We start from the raw sequence: 21,858 nt of genomic DNA, 5'->3' as shown, positions 1-21,858 counted from the left end.
ATTTATTTTGTATTGACGCAAATCGCACCGCAAAATATCGGTTTTGGTATCAGGAACATTTGGTCGAGTACCAATGCTCGTGCAAATGCTTGGCATCAGCCCTGTGAGCACCTCCAGCAGCCGTGATTTGCTATCATCGGCGAATCTATGTTGATTATTTTGCATGTGGCCAGGTATGCACTGTGAGTTGTAACATTTTATAAACTCATAGGAATCGCAGCGCATTCCTATTCAAATCGCAGGCGATTCTTTGCAGTGCGATTTGGGCCCATTCATTTTGTATTGACGCAAAGTGCACCGCAAAGTATCGGTTTCTGTATCAGGAGCATTTGGGCGAGTACCAATGCTCGCTTGGTATCAGCCCTGTGAGCACCTCCAGCAGCCATGATTTACTATCATCGGCGAACTGGAAAACACCTATGTAAATTATTTTGCATGTGGCCAGATATGCACTGTGAGTTGTAACATTTTTTTAAGTTCCCACTAGATGGTGCTTTTTCCTTTCTATACACACACAAGAGCGCTGGGGGAAATCACATGCGATTTGCTTAGGAATTGCAGTTCCTTCCCTATTCAAATTGCACACCATTCTTTGCAGTGCGATTTGCGCCCATTCAATTTCGTATTGACGCAAATCGCACCGCAAAATATCAGTTGATTACCAATGCTCGCGCAATTGCTTGGTATCAGCCCTGTGAGCACCTCCAGCAGCCGTGATTTGGTATCATCAGCGAACTGGGACACCTGTCTAAATTATTTTGCATGTGGCCAGATATGCACTGTGAGTTGTAACATTTTTTAAACTTCTCACTAGATGATGCTTTTTCCTTTCTATACACACATAGGAGCGGTGAGGGAAATTACATGTGATTTGCACAGGAATCGCAGCGCGTTCCAAATCAAATTGCATGTGATTCTTTCCAATACGATTTGCACCAATTCATTTTGTATTGACGCAAATTGCACCGCAAAGTATCGGTTTCAGTATTAGGAGCATTTGGGCGAGTACCAATACTCGCGCAAATGCTTGGTATCAGCCCTGTGAGCACCTTCAGCAGCCGTGATTTGCTATCATCGGCAAACCTGGACTTGGTATGAGCCCTGTGAGCACCTTCAGCAGCCTTGATTTGCTATCATCGGCAAACCTGGACTTGGTATGAGCCCTGTGAGCACCTTCAGCAGCCTTGATTTGCTTTTATCTGCGAACCGGGACTTAGTATCAGCCCTGTGAGCACCTCCAGCAGCCGTGATTTGCTATCATCGGTGAACTGGGACTTGGTATCACCCCTGTGAGCACCTCCAGCAGCCCTGATTTGCTATCATTGGTGAACCAGGACTTGGTATCAGCCCTGTGAGCACCTCCAGCAGCCCTGATTAGCTATCATCGGTGAACCGGGACTTGGTATCAGCCCTGTGAGCACCTCCAGCAGCCCTGATTAGCTATCATCGGTGAACCGAGACTTGGTATCAGTCCTGTGAGCATCTCCAGCAGCTGTGATTTGCTATCATCGGCGAACCAGGATTTGGTATCAGCCCTGTGAGCACCTCCAGCAGCCATTATTAGCTATCATCGATGAACCGGGACTTGAGGTATCAGCCCTGTGAGCACCTCCAGCAGCCATGATTAGCTATCATCGATGAACCAGGACTTGGTATCAGCCCTGTGAGCACCTCCAGCAGCCATGATTAGCTATCATCGGTGAACTGGGACTTGGTATCAGCCCTGTGAGCATCTCCAGCAGCCATGATTTGCTATAATCGGCGAACCGAGACTTGGTATCAGCCCTGTGAGCACCTCCAGCAGCCCTGATTTGCTATCATCTGCGAACCAGGACACCTATGTAAATTATTTTGCATGTGACCAGATATGCACTGTGAGTTGTAACATTTTTTTACTTTCCAAATATCATTTTCAGTATCATGAGCATTTGGGTGAGTGCCAATGCTCGCACAAATGCTTGGTATTGGCACCAATACCGATACCGTTATCAATACCAGTGCATCCCTACCGACTACACATATGCATTCACCTGGAACTGTGAAAATGTGACTTTTGCTGGGGACTGGAATTTAAATTTTTTTTCAAACAGTGCCATCACCCTGTGTATCTGATCAGAATGAAATTTGCTGAGCCTGCTAGTGATCAGTGGCATTAATTATCCGTTCAGATCCTTGGACTGCATCCCCTTAATGGGGATTAGTATTTATTGAAGCTATAAAACATTTTTTTATTTTTATATCCTAAAACTCTTCTGACAGTCTAAATCCAATCAATAGATGAGATCTGGACTCCAGGGGCAGTGCCAGTTGTACGATCCTTCAGATGCCAGGCTTCTAATCAGGTACACTTCTTTAGCACATACACTGAAAGGATTTCAAAGGATCTGTTGAAAGCGTTTATTAATACGGGCTTTCATGAAGGGATAAAATTGCATACCACTGTGACAGATAAAATTTCCCGGTGCACAAATACTGAACAGTGACTCATCTCTGCAGCCTGCCTGTTTTTTATTTTTCATTTTCATGATAATACTGCCAAAACGTTTTCTGTGTTTCGCTTACTATATGCATTTTTTTTTTCCATCCCCACAATTAGGACATACTGAAGAATCTGGATGGTTATAAAAAGGCTTTCCAGGAGATCCACCGCTCACGGTCTGTCAACGGAGTCCCGGTCCCCATAGAGCAGTTGGAAGACATGGCAGAAAGGTAAAAGGAGAATTTTAGACATTAATTGTCAGCGATTGCTGAGAAATTGCTGCAGCCTTTTGAAATGAAGGGGAGGGGGGGCGATATACATAGGAATGTGATAGAATAATTACATATGGTTAGTTATTTCTAAATGAAAAATTGACTTTTTAAGGGGGAAGAGAGAATATTTCAGTTGAAAATGACTTATTTAGAAGTTATCAAGTGCTTTATACTACATAGATATATTGTTCATTGAAATAACTGCATTACACGTTTGTTGCCTTGGAGATCAGCATTAACGTGTGATAGTATTTAGATTTTAAAGAATGCAAGCTTCTTTCAGTCTAAAATTACTCAATTATTATTGATGGGACTTTTAAAGACTACAAGCAGTTAAATTGGTAGATTTTAGTACATAATACATATATTTAAATGGATAATTCTATCCCAAACTATTTTAGTTATTTTAGGATAATTGAGGCGGCATCGTATCTCTCATGCAGATTCTAGCAGTCAGATTTCTATAGTAGTTTGCTTGTCCGTTCTCTTCTGCAAGGCTATAGCAAGGATGTCACTCCCTCACAGCTGGATTCACAGATGATTAGATTATTCCACGGCCATACAAAATTTAAACGAAGCTCAATTGAGTGGAATACATTTTTAAGGAACTGCAGGATATCTACTAATGACTACATCTGCTTCATTTCAAAAAATATTAGAGCGCCTTCGTAATTCACTATACTGTATGTACAGTTGTGCTCATATGTTTACATACCCTGGCAGAATTTATGATTTCTTGTCCATTTTTCCGAGAATATGAATGATAACACAAAAACTTTTCTTTCACTCATGGTTAATCTTTGGCTGAGGCCATTTATTATCAGTCAACTGTGTTTACTCTTTTTAAATCATAATGACAACAGAAACTACCCAAATGACCCTGATTAAAAGTTTACATACCCTAGTTCTTAATACCGTGTATTGCCCCCTTTACCATCAATGACAGCTTGAAGTCTTTTGTGGTATTTGTGGATGAGGCTCTTTATCTTCTCAGATTGTAAAGCTGCCCATTCTTCCTGGCAAAAAGCTTCCAGTTCCTGTAAATTCTTGGGCTGTCTTGCATGAACTGCACATTTGAGATCTTCCCAGGGTGGCTCAATGATATTGAGGCCAGGAGACTGAGATGGCCACTCCAGAACCTTCACTTTATTCTGCTGTAGCCAATGGCAGGTTGACTTGACCTTGTGTTTAGGATCATTGTCATGTTGGAATCTCCAAGTACGTCCCATGCGCAGCTTCCGGTCTGATGAATGCAAATTTTCCTCCAGTATTTTTTGATTACATACTGCATTCATCTTGTCATCAATTCTGACCAAATTTCCTGTGCCTTTGTAGCTCACACATCCCCAAAACATCAGCGATCCACCTCCGTGTTTTACAGTAGGAATGATGTATCTTTCATCATAGGCCTTGTTGACTCCTCTCCAAATGTAGTGTTTATGGTTGTGGCCAAAAAGCTCAATTTTGGTCACATCCCTCCAAATGTCTTTGTGCCAGAAGTTTTGAGACTTGCCTCTGTGCTGTTTGGCATTTTGTAGGCGGGATACTTTGTGGCATTTGCATAGGAATGACTTTCTTCTGGCGACTCGACCATGCAGCCCATCTTTCTTCAAGTGACTCCTTATTGTGCATCTTGAAACAGCCACACCACATGTTTTCAGAGAGTCCTGTATTTCACCTGAAGTTATTTGTGGGTTTTTCTTTGCATCCCGAACAATTTTCCTGGCAGTTGTGGCTGAAATTTTAGTTGGTCTACCTGACCGTGATTTGGTTTCAACAGAACCCCTTATTTTCCACTTCTTGATTAGAGTTTGAACACTGCTGATTGGCATTCTTAATTCCTTGGATATATTATATATCACTTTCCTGTTTTATACAGTTCAACTACCTTTTCCCGCAGATCCTTTGATAATTCTTTTGCTTTCCCCATGACTCAGAATCCAGAAATGTCAGTGCAGCACTGGATGAAAGGTGTAAGGGTCTGTCAGGAGTCCAGAAACAAATTGACCTTTTATACACACACACTAATTACAAGCAAACAGATCACAGATGAGAATGGTTACCTTTAATAGCCATTCAAAACCATTTGTGTCAACTTGTGTGCATGTTATCAGGCTAAAATCACCAGGGTATGTAAACTTTTGATCAGGGTCATTTGGGTAGTTTCTGTTGTCGTTATGATTTAAAAAGAGTAAATACAGTTGATTGATAATAAATGGCTTCAGCCAAACTCTAACCATGAGTGAAAGAAAAGTATTTGTGTTATCATTCATATTCTCTGAAAAATGGCCAAGAAATCATCAATTCTGCCAGGGTATATAAACTTATGAGCACAACTGTATAGTAACAATTGCAATGTACAGCATTTTATATCGGAGGGAGGGTAATTAAAACATTTAACAGGGGATTTCAGCTGAAAAATTAAGTAACAAAGTTTTTTTTTTTTTTTTATCAATTGTATAACAGCTGGGACCTCAGCCTATTTAGAACTTTAAATGAACTAGGGGGAGCAGGAGTTACCTAGAGCTTGGGTTTCTTGCACTAAGGTCTTGAGTGATATAACAAGCCAGCATTTGACTCCACCTTGCTGGCTAGAATGCAGAATTGAAGTATCAGTTGTCACTGGAGTTGGTCTTAAAGTGGTTTTTACCTATAAACATTTTAATATATTGAAGTGTACCAATTCTTACATGTGGTGGCTGCATTTGTTTCTTTTTTTAAAGTGGATCTTCACATTCCCATACTCTTTTTTTTTTTTTTTTTTAACCTAGGCTTACCTTGTGGTGTGTTCTCCACAGTTTGGATACTCACCCATCCAGTGGATCCAGCATTGTCCTGCCGAGATACTATCCTCAGCAGCCACTGCCCCGGTCCCGTGTTTGACAGAAATTGGGAAGCCTGCTGGTTCTTACCGTTTCAGCTGGCAAACCTCCTGATGACGTACCGCTAGGACCGCCCCCATCCCTCTCCTCTGTAAATAAAAAACTAAGGCTTCCTGGGATATGTAGATCATATATCCCAGAAGGCCTTAGTGTTTTTTTCACAGAGTTGAGGGATGGGGGGCGGTCAAGCGCTACATCATCTGGAGGCTCGTCAGCTGAAATCGGAAGAGTCAGGAGGCCTGGTAAATATACCATTAAAAGCATAGCTGTTCAAGAAAAAACTTCATTCCAGAAATCCAGTGAGCTACTAACTTGAAGTGCTCTCTCCCTCTGCTCACTGTTATCAGTTATCATTGTTCTCAATTCTCCCTGTGGACTACAGACCACTTACCCCTATGTTTTGGAGGTGAGGAGAGGGGAAGGAGTTTGTAGTCCCAACACACCACATGTCCTAGGGTGACACTCCTCTTCCTCCATACATACAGTACAGTAAATGAGTATAGTCAACATAGGACAGAAATTGTGTTTCTGATGGGAACAAGATGAAAATAAAATGAAAAAGCTTGAAAAAAGAAAATGAATGCAGCCACCTCAACCAATGGCTAGTAAGCTGCAATTTCATACATTTTTGTTTTTTGGTTTAGATACATTTTAAAGCTGAACTCTAGGTATAACTTTATTGCTTAGGTACACCCAGCTTGGACCAAAGTATGCATACCTCATATCTGAGTGATCACTGTGGAAGCAGCAAATTACAGTAGTAGTCACTGCTATTATGGTGGTAGCAGTCATCTTCTGGGCCCTATGCTGAATGGCTTCTTATCTGCATAGTAATTGCAGGGGGTTGTATGCTTGGCACTGCCACCGTTAATATAACTTTTTTTTTTTTTTTTTTTAAAGAACACACAACATTATTATATGTTTGGATGAGGTGGAGATCTATACATTGTCTCCCTGCCTCTTCACCTCATCGAATCATAGAACAACTTGTATTAATATATAAAAAAAAAAAGATGGTCTGTAAATGGTGGCAGTGCAATTACTATGCCGAAGTGCAGTCAAGTGGCAGGGGACAAGCGCCAGCTACTACAGTGAGTTGCAACTTCCACAGTGGTCCCTCGAGATGAGATATGGATATTTACATTGGTTCCAGCTGGACTAATGCACCTGTGTGGTAAATATTATTCAAAGAATGCAGCTTTAACTCTAAGATGTAAAATCACTTAAATTATAAAGAAATCTTGTATCATGAATATTTTAGAGTTTTTAAAGTGTGTTCTGAAAACTCTGTATCAAAACCAACCAACCAAACTACCTGACAGCAGGAAGTTCTCAGTGCAGGGGTTTCAGCAACAAAATCAAGTGTTTAAAAAGTGTCCCCCACACTTCCTTACTTTTAACTCTAAGGCTCCTTTCACACGGCCGCTCCGTGTGAAAGGTCCGCTGCGGGACTTTTTTTTTTTTTTTCTGTGTCATCCGCTCCGTGTGCCCGCATATCATCCCATCCGTTTGCGGATGATATGCGGACATAATGTAAGTATATGGCACTGCGGATGTCAGCGGATGACACCGCTGACATCCGATTTTCCTTCCTTTCCGTTTTTTACACGGAAGGAAAAATGGGGTTCTGTTCCATTTGTAAAAACGGAACAGAACTGAAAGGAGGAAAATCGGATGTCAGCGGATGGTATTCCGCTGACACCCGCAGTGCCATTCACTTACATTATGTCCGCAAATCATCCGCAAACGGATGGGATGATTTGCAGACACACGGAGCGGCCGTGTGAAAGGAGCCTAAGTCTCCTTTCACACTTGTGCAACTTGGGATCCGACTTGTGAGACCCCAAAATTGAATGTATTTCTAAGAGCAATTTTTGCTGACACTACAGAGGTCGCTGTGACTTCAGAAAAGGTTTCTGCACAACTTTGGTCCAACTTTTGATGTGACTTTGGTCCAGAGAATGTAAAGCCAGATCAAAGTCACACCAAAAGTCACAATTGTGCGACTTTGGACTTGTGCTTCTTTAACCTTCTTAGCGGTATTCCCGAGCGTGGCTCGGGGTTAAATTTCAGAGCCAAAAGCGGTAACCCCGAGCCTCACTCGGGGTACCGCCAGAAGCATCGCTGGATCCTGTAAGCAGGGTTACTTAACTTGTCACCAGGATCCAGCGATGTGTCTCGGCGGTGTCTAGCGGCGGTTCTTCCTCCCCGATCGTCTCCGTGCCCCGGCTTCCGTCTTCTGCGACGTGACGTTCGCAGGGGGGTGGAACTGGCGGCAAATTCAAATAGTGGAACACACCAAACACACTGATACAGTTCAAAATAAAAAAAAATCACATTAGTTTGCCCCCCAGTGCCCTTTTCTGCAGTTTTACTGTACTTTTTATGTATATATATATATATATATATATATATATATATATATATATATAATAAATGTATACAGTTGGTTTGGGCTGCTCATTCACAAGAGTTACTAGCAAAATAATGGTACCGCTTTCAGCACCTAAAATCCGAAAGAATCATACCGCCAGGGAGGTTAAAAGGAGCCTTATCGGAGTTTGCCCTCTCCATGCCACACATTACTATTGTTCTATCATGGCCTTCTTTACTGCCTAAAAAGAGTGTTTGGAAGGGGGAAGTGAGCAGGCAAGCTCTAACACAACCAAAAAGTGCCGAAGCTTTGCATGTCCAGCTTTTGGCAGCTTTGGGTTATAACTGCAGGACTTTTTATTACCAAGTTGCTTTAATAAATTTAAAGTATAATACATCTTCATGTGTTCTATCGCATTGGATCTAGAATCCAAATATGTAGACAAAGGCCAAGGCAACATATACATTGACTAAAGTAACAATTGCCTTTACTTTGGAGCGAAGCTTAGCTACTTCAGCCCAGCTGCAATCTACATTTAGGTCACCATAGAATTTATTAATCTCTATGGTGGCCACAGTTAGCAGAATGAATTAAAAGGTCGCTACAACGAATGGTGGCATCATTTGACATTGCATGCCTAACTTTAGGAGTATCTATTAAATGGAGCAGCCTGTCCTGACTGCTTCGCATCCTTGTCACCATACAGATCAGTCATATTTATCAGTTTTATTATATTGCACAGCCTGTTAATACTGCAGATATTTTCCGAGTATACATGTTCACACTTGTATCTAATCCTTTTAACTAATGAAATTGCTTTCTAGGTAATACCTTATTCTTGTAAACTAGTCAACATAAATTATATTCTAATTATGTAGTATTTTCCAAACTTTTATCCTAGCATTTTGAATTTAAATAGACTAGCAGGCTTGCCAAACGTTCCCCCATCTGTAAACTAGGTATGACTGCACACATGAACTTAATTATAACATATTTGTAAGTAATAACAGAAAGAACTTGTGTAAATTGATAATAATTTGTAAAATGGCATTTTATATAAACAAACTTTCTTTTTTTTTTTTGTCCTTTTCAGGTTTAGTTTTGTTGCCTCTTCTTCCCAGCTTCATATCATAAAATTGGAATTCATGGAGTTAAAGTACCGTCTTTTAGCACTTTTGGTCCTTGCGGAATCTAAGCTTAAATCGTGGATCATAAAATATGGAAGGCGAGAGTCTGTTGAACTACTTCTGCAAAGTTACATTGTAAGTTATTCACACTTATTCTCAGATACATTGAAGTGACTTGATACAGCAGAGGTCCATCATGTGATGATAGCTATGAAGCCAGGGCTATTGTTAATACAGTTGTATTTCTTTAGTTGGGAAAATCGTGGGTATTGAGAAGTTGTAACTTGAGGACTAGGAAAGTTCTGCTGTAGGTGAAGTTCACATATATGCTCTGAAAACTGGGTATCCATGTGTGGTTTTGAATTCTGTGAAAAAGTGTCCCAGGAGGACATTTTTTGCCATACTTTATTTTGAGCAAACTAGAACTGACTACATACAGGAGTTTGAGTGTTCTCCAGCACACCACATGTAACATTGGATCTCTAAAATGTTTCATTGCATATATCAGCACAGAACAATGTTCCAGCTTTAGATACAGAATCACATGCTGATTGGGACTGATCATGGAAGGGTTAATCCACATAACCTGTGGACTAACCATTCAGGAGGTAAGATATACTTTTGAAACTGCCCACTAAGGAGTTATGCAAATACGCTGTTAACTGTTCTAGTTGATCACATATTTTGCCAACTGATAACAGATTGGGTTAACACATGGATTGGTGGAGAAGAGAAGGATAATGGCTGCCGCTTAAACATTTATACTGATTTTAAGGGATGTTATGGGAGAGGTGTGGAGACAGACAGCAAGGATGTGAGTGTAGTAAGAGGTCCGGAACTAGGTTGGTACTACTGTGTAAGATTGGTACTAGCACAGTACTTAATGGGAGGGAACAGAAAGTATGGGCAGAAGTGCAAATAATGTTAGGGTGTACAATTCTGAAGTGGGGAGTGGACAATGTGATAACAGAAGCAGATAGAGTTGCCAAAGAGCAATTCGGGAGTGTAAATAATCACTGTTGGAAGGATAATTTGGGAAAGGAGCATAAGATCTTCATAGGGAACGTTGGCTCAAACTGCAAACATAGGCAAAACCCCCTTGTGATGAATCCAGAAATGTCCTTAAAATATCAGTTTTATTATATATATATATATATATATATATATATATATATATATATATATATATATATATACACACAGAATCTCACAAAAGTGAGTACATCCCTCACAATTTTGTAAATATTTTATTATATCTTTTTATGTGACAACACTGAAGAAATGACACTTTGCTACAATGTAAAGTAGTGGGTGTAGAGCTTGTGTAACAGTGTAAATTTGCTGTCTCCTCAAAATAACTCAATACACAGCCATGGATGTCTAAACCGCTGGTAACAAAAGTGAGTACACCCCTAAGTGAAAAGTTTCCAAATTGGGCTCAAACTGTCATTATTTTGGGTGGCCAACATTATTTTCCAGCACTGATTTAACCCTCTTGGGCATGGAGTTCACCAGAGCTTCACAGGTTGTCCCTGAAGTCCTCTTCCACTCTTCCATGACGACATCACGGAGCTGCCAGATGTTGGAGACCTTGCACTCCTCCATCTTCCGTTTGAGAATGCCTCACTGATGCTCAATAGGGTTTAGGTCTGGAGACATGCTTGGCCAGTCCATCACCTTTACCCTTAGCTTCTTTAGCAAGGTAGTGGTTGTCTTGGAAGTGTGTTCGAGGTCGTTATCATATTGGAATAATTCCCTGCGACCCAGTCTCAGAAGGGAGGAGCTCATGCTCTGCTTCAGTATGTCACAGTGCATGTTGGCATTCATGGTTCCCTCAATGAAATGTAGCTCCCCAGTGCCAACAGCACTCATGCAGCCCCAGACCAGTACACTCCCACCACCATGCTTGATTGTAGGCAAGGCACACGTGGTTGCTGCCACACATGCTTGACACCATCCGAACCAAATAAGTTTATCTTGGTCTCATCAGACCACAGGACATGGTTCCATTAATCCATGTTCTTAGTCTGCTTGTCTTCAGAAAAACTGTTTGCGGGCTTTCTTGTGCATCATCTTTAGAAGAGGCTTCCTTCTGGGATGATAGCCATGCAGACCAATTTCTGTGCTGTGTGCGGTTTTTGGTCTGCACACTGATGGGCTGACCCCCCACCCGTTCAACCTCTGCAGCAAGGCTGGCAGCACTCATACGTATATTTCCCAAAGACAACCTCTACATATGACGCTGAGCATGTGCACTCAACTTCTTTGATCAACCAGGGCAAGGCCTGTTCTGAGTGGAACCTGTCCTGTTAAACCGCTCTATGGTCTTGGCCACCGTGCTGCAGCTCAGTTTCATGATCTTGACAATCTTCTTAAAGCCTAGGCCATCTTTATGTAGAACAACAATTCTTTTTTTCAGATCCTCAGAGAGTTCTTTGCCATGAGGTGCCATGTTGAACTTCCAGTGACCAGTATGAGAGAGTGGGAGCGATAACACCACACTTAACACACCTGCTCCCTTTTCACACCTGAGACCTTGTAACACGAACGAGTCACATGACACCGGGGAGGGAAAATGGCTAACTGGGTCCAATTTGGACATTTTAACATAGGGGTGTACTCACTTTTGTTGCCAGAAGTATAGACATTAATGGCTGTGTGTTGGGTTATTTTGAGGGGGCACAAAATTTACACTGTTCTGCAAGCTGTACACTCACTACTTTACATTGTAGCAAAGTGTCATTTCTTCAGTGTTGTCACATGAAAAGATATAATAAAATATTTACAAAAATGTGAGGGGTGTACTCACTTTTGTGAGATACTGTGTATATTGGATAGGATTATTAATTTGAATTAGATTAAAATATTCAACATCTAGACCATTTTGCAATACTTATCTGTTTATTCCTTTATTGCAGTGTTAAATTAAATGCAACATATCACCATGGCAACACCTTCTGTAGAAAGCTTTATTAAAGGACCAACACTTCTAACATTGTAGAGTGCACTTGTTGTCTACTGAATATAGACAATCATGTACTCAAGCAACCTGACTGAAATTACACCAAGCTGTTTTTATAATCCATCTAATTTTAATGTTCGTTTACCAGTTTTGCTTATGATTAGAATGTGTTAAAGGTTTCTGCTGACTTTTGGAAATTAACAATCAGCTGAAATTGTCATTTGTGTAATCTACTATTGTTTTTTTTTTTAAATCAGAAAGGTGTTTATTGTAAACGTACTAAAAATGAATCTCCAGGATATACAGTGCGTAAATATACAAATTACAGCACATCATGTGTGGGAAGGTTGAAAAAGCAGCAATACTGCACATACCACAGCCAAAATATTCACAACATAATGTCAATTGAATTCCTCCTAGCCAGACAAAGCGTAAAACTTAGTTTACCTATGTGGGTGTGACTTGCGTATGCATTCACTTCTGTGCATGAGCTCAGAGGGATTACATAGTAGTTGAGGTTGAATAAAGACGATAGTCCATCCGGTTCAACCTGTGTAGGTGTGTGTGGACGTAATAATTTCCCATACCGCTGAATGTTTTGATCCTTGAGATGTACGTCCAAGAGTCTTTTAAAAGTAGCCATACTCCCTGTAGTTGTGGTAGAGAATTCCACATTCTTTTAGCTCTTACTGTAAAAAAAAAACCCTGCGTAGCCTGAGTTTAAAACGCTTCTCCTCTAATCGCATTGTATGGCCTCGTGTCCTCATGCATCGTTGTGACTGAATAATTTTTTTTCTATGCTGAGATCACCGTTGAGGTATTTGTAAATCGCTATCATGTCCCCTCTCAGGCGTCTCCTTTCCAGGGAGAATAAATCAAGTGCTTGTAAGCACTCTTCATAATTAAGGTCTTCCAATCCCCTAATTAGTTTAGTTGCTCTTCTCTGGACTCTCTCCAGCTCCAACATATCCCTTCTGAGGACTGGCGACCAGAACTGGACAGAATACTCCAGATGTGATCGGACCAGTGTTTTATAAAGTGGTAGGATTATAGTTTTATGCATGCTAATATTCTGCCGGCTTTGGCAGCTGCAGCTTGACATTGCATGCTATTGCTAAGTCTATCTTCTACTAAGAACCCCAGATCTTTCTCCATTTTTGATTCCCCCAGAGGTTTTGTGCATTTATGTTTTTAGTCCCCAAGTGCAAAACCTTACACTTCTCCACATTAAACCTCATTTGCCATGTATTTGCCCACTCTGTTATTTTGTTCAGGTGATTCTGTAAGATTTCTGCCTCACAATGTGAAGTTATTGCCCTGCTTAATTTTGTGTCATCTGCAAAAACTGAGATTGAGCTAATGATCCCGTCCTCAATGCTATTTATGAATAAAATGAACAAAATTGGTCCCAAGACTGAGCCTTGGGGGACCCCACTTACCATTCCAGACCAGTCTGAGTACGTGTTATTTATTACCACCCTTTGGACACGCCCTTTTAACCAGTTTCATATCCAAGAGCAAACCTTGCGGTCGATTGCCTGCAGACCTTATTTTATAAATTAGGCATTAGTGGGGAACTGTATCAAACGCCGTAGCGAAATCCAGGTACACCACATCCACAGGTCTCCCCCTATCTAGCTCGCAGCTCACCTCCTCGTAGAATGTTAACAGATTGGTTTGACAAGAATGTCCTTTTGTAAACCCATGCTGATTACTGCTGATGATGTTGTTCACTTTAGCAAACTATTGGATATAGTCCCTTTCAATTTAACATTTTTAAATATTTTTTTTTAATTAAAAAAAAATGTTCCTATTTATTTTATTTTTAAAATTAACTTTTAATTTGTTCTTTAATCAGTTTTATTCCTATTTTGTTATGAATGTAAACATCCCTTGTAATAGCAATAAGCTTGACAGATCCTCTTTTTTGAGAGATCTGGGGTCAAAAAGACCCCAGATCTCTCATGGACCTCTCCCGCTGCCTATAAAAGTGATCCCCCGACAAATGGGACAACTTTTATATGAAAGTTGACTGCCTGATTGAAAAAAAGATACTGGGGTTATGGCAGCTAGCCAAGTAATGAAGTACATTTACAGTTAGATGGTCGGCAAGTGGTTACAGCCTAAGCCTGACTTACTAGAAAAGTCTATTGTTTACGAAGTCTAATTGGGCTGAGACCTGGAGTGTCTAACCACGGGGCTCATATTTTTTCAGAGTTGTCAGGGCACCCTCTATGTTGATGAGTATATTTTTCTAGGGGCAGTGTATCACCTATGTTAACTATCCATTCCCTGCAGGTGGGTAAGTTATCAGAGTTCCAGTGGACTAAGAATGAAGTTCCTACTCATTCTGTTCAGATCCCATCCAAATAAGAATATGATCGAAAGCATTGTAGCATAAATGAGCGTATAATTCTTGGTGGCTTTTCAAAGGCAAGAACATAAATGTTTGCATTATCTTTATTAAACATGATATGCACACTTTGTTTTCCAGTTAATGGATTATATTTTATGTTACAGGCATTTATTGATGGCACTAGGTTCTTTGAGCAATATGAGTTTACCAGCCAATCTCTTAAGCACGCATCTGAGATCTATGTTAAAGCTGAAGGATCAGGTAAGATTTTGTTATTGTTTATTAAAGTCCAAAGATTACATCATTTAATGGACCCTTATTTTCAAAAATGATTTGGCTTCCAACCCATCAGTATAGGAATCTTAAAGTGTATGGGCACTAGGTATCTCCTTATTCATTGTGACACTTAAATTAACACATAATTCCCTTAAGAACAAAAAAAAAAATAAAACATTCTACAATAATCCATAAACAAAATTGTCCATCCTTTCGGTCACCTCACCACACTTAGACATACGCTGTCACTCACCAGATTTTAGGGGACCTCCCAACCCACAAAACATTGGGCCAAAATCTGGTGAGTGGCAGTGTATGTCTAAGTGTGGTGAAGATCATAGGACACACAAGTCCATGGCAAGGTTGTCTGCATGAAGTAGAGCACTATTTAGAGGTGGCGATTTGTTAGTGGTCACACGGTGGATGGCTCACAATGGACCGAAAAGATGGACAATTTGTTTATGGACTATTGCAGAATGTTTTATTTTTTGTTTTTAAGGGAATTATGTATTAATTTAAGTGTCACAACTAATAGGGTGATACCTAGCGCCCATACACTTTAAGAATCCTTGATTTCAATCAGTGCATTACACAGGTTTTTTTTAGGACAACCCATCAATATATTTAGTTTATTTTAAACAGTAAAAAAAAAGACATGCTGCCAATTAACATCCAGTCTATTCTAGCTGTATTTTTTTTATGTAGTTCAGAAAACAAACAAAATATCTGATTGTTTTTGAGCCTTTTTTACCTTTTACATCTACACCTTAAAAGGCCTTTAAATACCTAATTATCCCTAGATAAAAAATCTTCTATTTACCCATTTTCTGACATTTTCAGAAGCTGAGGCACCTGGCAGCCCCAAGGTGACCTTGGCTGTTAAATGTGCACCTAGTAATGAGAATATAGGTTAATGTCTTGCCTAGAACTTAAAACAGATTTAAAGTACTTTTTTTAAAAACAGTAGTAAGTACAGTTATCATTTAGATGCAATAATGTGCATTTCAAAAAGGTGTCGTCCAATGCAGTCATAGTGGACCTTGGTTATGTGTTCAAGAAACACAACTTTTGTGATATGAAAGACGGACAATATTTTAAAATTCATTACATTGTACTGGCTGACAACACAACTCACAAAGAACAGAATAGGTGACGTTTCGTTTTGCATTATGGGGTGTATTTTTATTGTAGACCTAAAAATAAATGGCAGGAGCGGCCACAAATGCAGAAATTGTTTTTCTCTTTTGATTTTGCTGAAGGCATGGAAAATCTAATAATGTTTTTTTATAGAAAGTTTTTTTAATACAAATTTGGATGCAAATATTGCTTTGTTGGGTTCTTTAATATAATTGTGAAGTATAAGGCTAGCTTTCAACAGCTCACTTGTTTTCATTTGAAAAGACCCTTGGAACACCTTACTTTCTGGCTTTGCACATCCTGTGCTCAGGGCATCCCGAATGATATTTCCATAGCTTGTGAACTGCACAATTGTACAAAAATCGCTAACCTGTTTAGATATTATTCCATCTCTTCTATAGACTATAGTCAATACTCAATACGTTTATCAATGCATGGTCCCTAATTTCTGTAGATTAAATCTTGCATATCTTTTTATGGCCAAATTAGTGGATTCACCTGTGCCGTAATGTCACAGATTTCCTTTTTATTTAGCAATAGTTTAGGCATGCAACTGTCTAACATCAGAAAATCACTTATTTTTATATATTGTTTGTGTGCATGCAGCTGAAGAAGCTGAGAGTGTGACAAAGTTTTTAAATGAGACTACAGTCCAGTGGAGGAACTTATCGGTGGAAGTCAGAAGTGTCAGAAGCATGCTGGAGGAAGTCATTTCAAACTGGGATAAATACAGTGGTACAGTGGCCAGTTTACAAGCTTGGCTGGAGGATGCCGAAAAGATGCTGGACCAGCCAGAGCATGCCAAAAAGGTAAGTAGCAAACAAAATGTACTACGATATACTTCCTGGGCTAAATAACAAATGGTGGAGGGGAAGTGCTGAATAGTTACTATTGCCATTAGAAGGTCTTATCCCTTAATGAGGTTATTAAAAGAACAAAACTGTATGTAATGGGACTTTAACCACTTAAGCCCCGGAAGATTTTACCCCCTTCCTGACCAGGGGGTATTTTTCGATTCGGCACTGCGTGATTTTAACAGACAAGTGCGCGGTCGTGCGACGCTGTACCTAAACGAATTTGACGTCCTTTTTTTCCCACAAACAGAGCTTTCTTTTGGTGGTACTTGATCACCTGTGCGATTTTTTGATCATGCGCTATAAACAAAAGAAGAGCGTCAATTTTGCAAAAATAACAATATTTTTCAAATTTTTTTATATGAAATTCCCCCAAAAAAATGTAAAAATCTAAATTTTTTAACATTTTTGGCCAATTTGTTTTATGCTACATATGTTTGGTAAAAAAAATCGCAAAAAGAGTATTTTGATTGGTTTGCGCAAAAGTTATCGCGTTTACTAACAAAGGGAAAGATTTTTGTCATTTTTGTTGTTTTTTTTTACGCGTAATGGCGGCGATCTGCGATTTTTTTTGCGGGACTGCGACATTGGGGCGGACAGATCGGACCCTTGACTGACATTTTTGACACTTGTGGGGTTACCAGTGACATTACTACAGTAATCAGTGCTATACATATGCACTGTTACTGTAAAATGACACTGGTAGTGAAGGGGTTAACTTTTTTTGAGAGGGAGGGGCTGTGTGTGTCCCTAGGGGCGTGATTCTAACTGTGATTGGCTGTGGCTTGAGGTGTAGGAACAATGATCAACGGTCCTACATAGTAGAACCGTATGATCACTGTTCCTACACAGGGGAGAATGACAGGAGGCTTGTTTACACTAGCCGCCTACCTTTCTCCCGCTGTCACGGACGATCGCGAGTGAGCGGCAGACATCGGGTCCGCCGCTCACACGCGCGCGGGGGGGTCCGTGACCGCGCGGGAGCGCGCCTCCGGCGGCACGCGCTCGCTCCCCAGAGCCTCACAGGCTAGTGACGTACCGGTACATCACTTTGCCTGTGAGGGGCTGACCGCCGCAGTATATGTACTTGCGGCGGTCGGCAAGTGGTTAATTACCCCTCCAATGGACGAGTACACATTGCAAAAAAAATTTTTTTTTTAATTTAACATGTCTTAGATTATTATTATTATGTATTTGATTATTTAAAAATGTAATCATTAAAAACAGGTCTTAGACTTGATGTTGTATGCAAAATGTGGTGTTTTTCATTTTGAATTTTTAAATTAATTTAATAAAGGCATGTTACATTTTAAAAAATGAGTTTTTTAAATGTATATTTGTCTATTGGAGGGATAGTTAAAGTCTCATTACATACAGTTTTGTTCTTTGAATTACTTCCTGGGCTTAATGGCCATGTTTGATAGAAGGTAATCCCAGGCATATTTCAAGTTGTATCCCTTTATATATCTACCAGTAAGTGGGCTTCAAGTAAAGCTATGATTAACACTTTAGTGCAAAGATAACCAGAACGTGTTTTAAATGGACCTATGATTGTTCAGTGTGTATAGTGGTACAAATATCCCGAGTATAAACAATAGGTAGTAAAGAAAGAGTAAGGGACTTGTAAGGTACTGGAAAAAGTAATAAAGTACATATAGGGGTTGATTTAGTAAAACTGGAGAGTGCAAAACCTGGTGCAGCTCTGCATCAAAACCAATCAGCTTCCAGATTTTTTTTTTTTGTCATAGCTTAATTGAACAGGCTGAAGTTAGAAGCTGATTGGCTACCATGAAACACCAGATTTTGCACTCTCCAGTTTTAGTAAATCAACTGTATCATAAAAATTGGTCATTTTTATTTGAACATTCATAAAATTGTACATAACTGAACCCTATACAAGACTCACACACAATAAAATCTCTTAAGAGCTATACCATCATGCTCATATTTTCTATGTTGCCTATCTATTATTCTGAATAATGAGAGCACCATTTTCTAAAAGCACATTTATATCATAATTGCAGCATTATTGGAGAAAAATAAGTAATCAACTCTATTTGTTGAATATTTACAACTTCTTCAGGAATTAATGGTGGGCAATCAAATAATATGATAAAAAACATCCATATGGCATTCCCATGCTTGGGATCACAAACACCTGCAGGATAACAATGAGGCTGCAGCTTTGTTTGAAATTGCTGGAAGACACTGAAAGCCGGTTGTAATATATAAACTTCCACATACTGACTTTTTTCAAGTGTTCTTCAGTTCTTTTTTTCCAGTGGACCATTTGGAGCAGATTACACATCCTTTATACATAGATCCATTAGGTTGTGTTCTCCTGTGATCCCTGGCATTGCCTTCTTTTTCCTGCCTTGTAAATGTTAATCTCTACATGATTGCTTATGGATGATATTTATTATTTCTATTGTTTACCCACCATTAACCCCTGGAGAAGTTGGAATTATTCAAAGAAACACGCAGAGCTGATTGCTCATCTTTCTCCAATAATGATGCAATTATGCTGTATACTGTATATGTTCTTTTGGAAGATGGTGTTGATATTATTCAGAATAGGAGACAAACAGCATGGGGAATATGAGCATGGTGGTATAGTTCTTAAGAGGTTTTATTATGTGTGAGTCTTGTTGTATCAGGCTCTATTTTATGATACTGTATGTACTTTATAATTAAAATTTAACACATCCACGCTTAGGTGTAAAAAAGGTCCTTAAGCTTGGACCCGTGTGTAGCAGGCAGTATGTCCAACAGAAGCCTGTCTAATGCCTGGCTTTTATCAAACAGGCATACTGGAAAACAAACCAGCATCCAATCAGTGCTTGCAGACAACAGATATGAGCGCTTATCAGCGTGTTCTGGTGGGGGGTTTAGTCCCTGTCAGAATGCAATAGCTCATTGGGGGAGAACACTGTACTAACATCACTTTATTTTAGTACAGCAATCTGTAAGTTCTTTTTGTTTAGCCCAACAGGCTGAACGAAAAAAAAAAAATGACAGATCCCTGTTCTAACAAACCAGATTTATTTTACTGTTTCTCTTTAAATATTCTTTAGGGTAAAGAAACAGATTTATTTAAGTGCCCCCTCCTCCAGGTGCACATACTTGTTTTCCATTTGTTTGGGTCGAACAAAACAAGCCTTGTAACTTACACAGGGCCAATAACTCTATACCCACCTTCCTTTGACTGTGCTGAGTGCCTAAGCAAGCCATCACTAGGCACTTTTTATTTAGGAGAAAGGGGACTAAGTCACATGCTCCCCTTACCCAGTAGTACCAGGTATTTTTCATTGGCCCTTATATCCAAAGCAGAGTGGCGAGCATATTGGAAGGTAAGTATGTGTTGTTATGAAGGGAAGGAGTTAAGTAAATCTGTTGCTTTGATCTTCATTATAAAGTTATGGCACACCAAAAGCTGTGATCTTTAATTAGTTTTCATCTTTCTTTTGTGTTTTGATATCTGTACCCCTTCATACCATCTAGTGTTTTTTAAAGAGCCTTGATGCATGCTTGTTCTCCTATTTACCCCCAAAAGTATTTAAGTCTTAAGTGGTCATGCAAAACGAAATTAAACAACAGTTCTGGCTTGATTTGGATTTTAAAACAATCAGAATTGGAGCATTTCTGAAGACACTGGGGGTACAATTACATGTAGTCCTATCCTGAAAATTAAAATGGACTTGTTCTAGATTAAGTCTGTTAATGATCTGTTAATCTTTGTACCATGGTGGTATAGCACAGGACATATTTATCATGGTCTGTGCATCTATTTAGGGATATTAGTTGATTCTAACATTCTGGATAGCCTAACTGCATTCACTTTTATTATTGCCATGGAAACACAGACTTACCAACAATAAAACTAGTGAGTTAATTATAGAACTGTTTGGTTATCCATTGTGCTTTATTTTATTATTAGATTGTATTGCCCCCACATTGAAAAATCAAGCAATGAAAGGCCCAGTAAAATAAATAAAATAAAATGGCAGTGGGGAGTGTAAATATCGTTAAAATCCCATACCTCCATTTCACTCATTTCAAATTCCAGGTGCCAATGTATCTAAATAAACCTAATGTATCACTAATCGCGTAACTCTCAGCAAAAACAAAAATATATGACACGTATAATATAGTCTGTCAACAGCATTAACACAGCGGTTTTTATTTCTGAGTTCCCCTGAAACATTTTATTACCTGTTGATCCTGCCAGAAGATCCAATATGTTTCTACTTTCAGTAAGGGCCCTTTCACACGGGCGCTCCGTATGTCCGCAAATCATCCTATTTTTTTGCGGATGATTTACAGACATAATGTAAGTCTATGGCATTGCGGATGTCAGCGGAATACCATCCGCTGACATCCGATTTTCTTCCTTTCAGTTCTGTTCCGTTTTTTGGAACGGAACAGAACCCTATTTTTCCTCCGTTCAAAAAACGGAAAGGAAGGAAAATCGGATGTCAGCGGTGTCATCCACTGACATCCGCAATGCCCATAGACTTACATTATGTCCGTATATCATCCGCAAACGGATGGGATGATATGCGGACATACGGAGCGGATGACACAAGTGTCATCCGCTCCGTGAATAAAAAATAAAAAAGTCCTGCAGCGGAGATAAAAAACATGAGCGGCCGTGTGAAAGAGGCCTTACAGGCCAAGCTGTCCATCACAAATGTCAGTTGAAGTTATAGGAAGTTCCAATCCCCGCTGTGAAATGGTCAGAGCGGCTGTCAATCAACCAGCAGGGTGCACTGTTGTAATCAGATTGGATAAAGGCACAACTACCTGTAGGTTACACAGTATGGTGACCCCGCTGCTTCAGCGTTGGGAGCTTGTGGTCACCCTATTCACGAAAGCCTCAGAGAAAGCAGAAACTGGCCGAATCAACAAATATTTTTTTTTAATTTACACACTTCAATGTACAAACATCTTTGGGCAGCTGCATTTATATTGAACAAGCTGAAGTAAGAAGCTGATTGGCTACCATGCACAACTGCACCAGATTTTTCACTTTCCAGTGTTGGTAAATCAACCCCAGTATGACAGACTTACCGGTCAAAGAAAGACCTGCGCTGCTCGGTCACTGAAAGGGCACTTCCATCTTCACGTAGTCTTCTTTCC

At 39.8% G+C, this 21,858-nt stretch overlaps 1 protein-coding gene across 2 annotated transcripts in view; it reads left to right on the top strand.

Moving 5' to 3' along the window:
• Positions 1-21,858, top strand: part of SYNE1 (spectrin repeat containing nuclear envelope protein 1) — a 645,053-nt gene that overhangs the window by 221,227 nt on the left and 401,968 nt on the right. For both annotated transcript variants that reach the window (XM_082249740.1, XM_082249741.1), the window contains 4 exons: positions 2,597-2,709; positions 9,101-9,269; positions 14,617-14,713; positions 16,472-16,674. In XM_082249740.1, coding sequence (XP_082105866.1) covers positions 2,597-2,709; positions 9,101-9,269; positions 14,617-14,713; positions 16,472-16,674 — 582 coding nt within the window. The remainder of the gene's footprint in view (positions 1-2,596; positions 2,710-9,100; positions 9,270-14,616; positions 14,714-16,471; positions 16,675-21,858) is intronic.

This window comes from Pelophylax lessonae (genome assembly GCF_965119305.1).
Source record: "Pelophylax lessonae genome assembly, chromosome: 3".
Taxonomy (NCBI): domain Eukaryota; kingdom Metazoa; phylum Chordata; class Amphibia; order Anura; family Ranidae; genus Pelophylax; species Pelophylax lessonae.
Note: the sequence above shows the minus strand (reverse complement) of the source record. Positions and strands in the feature narration are given on the sequence as shown.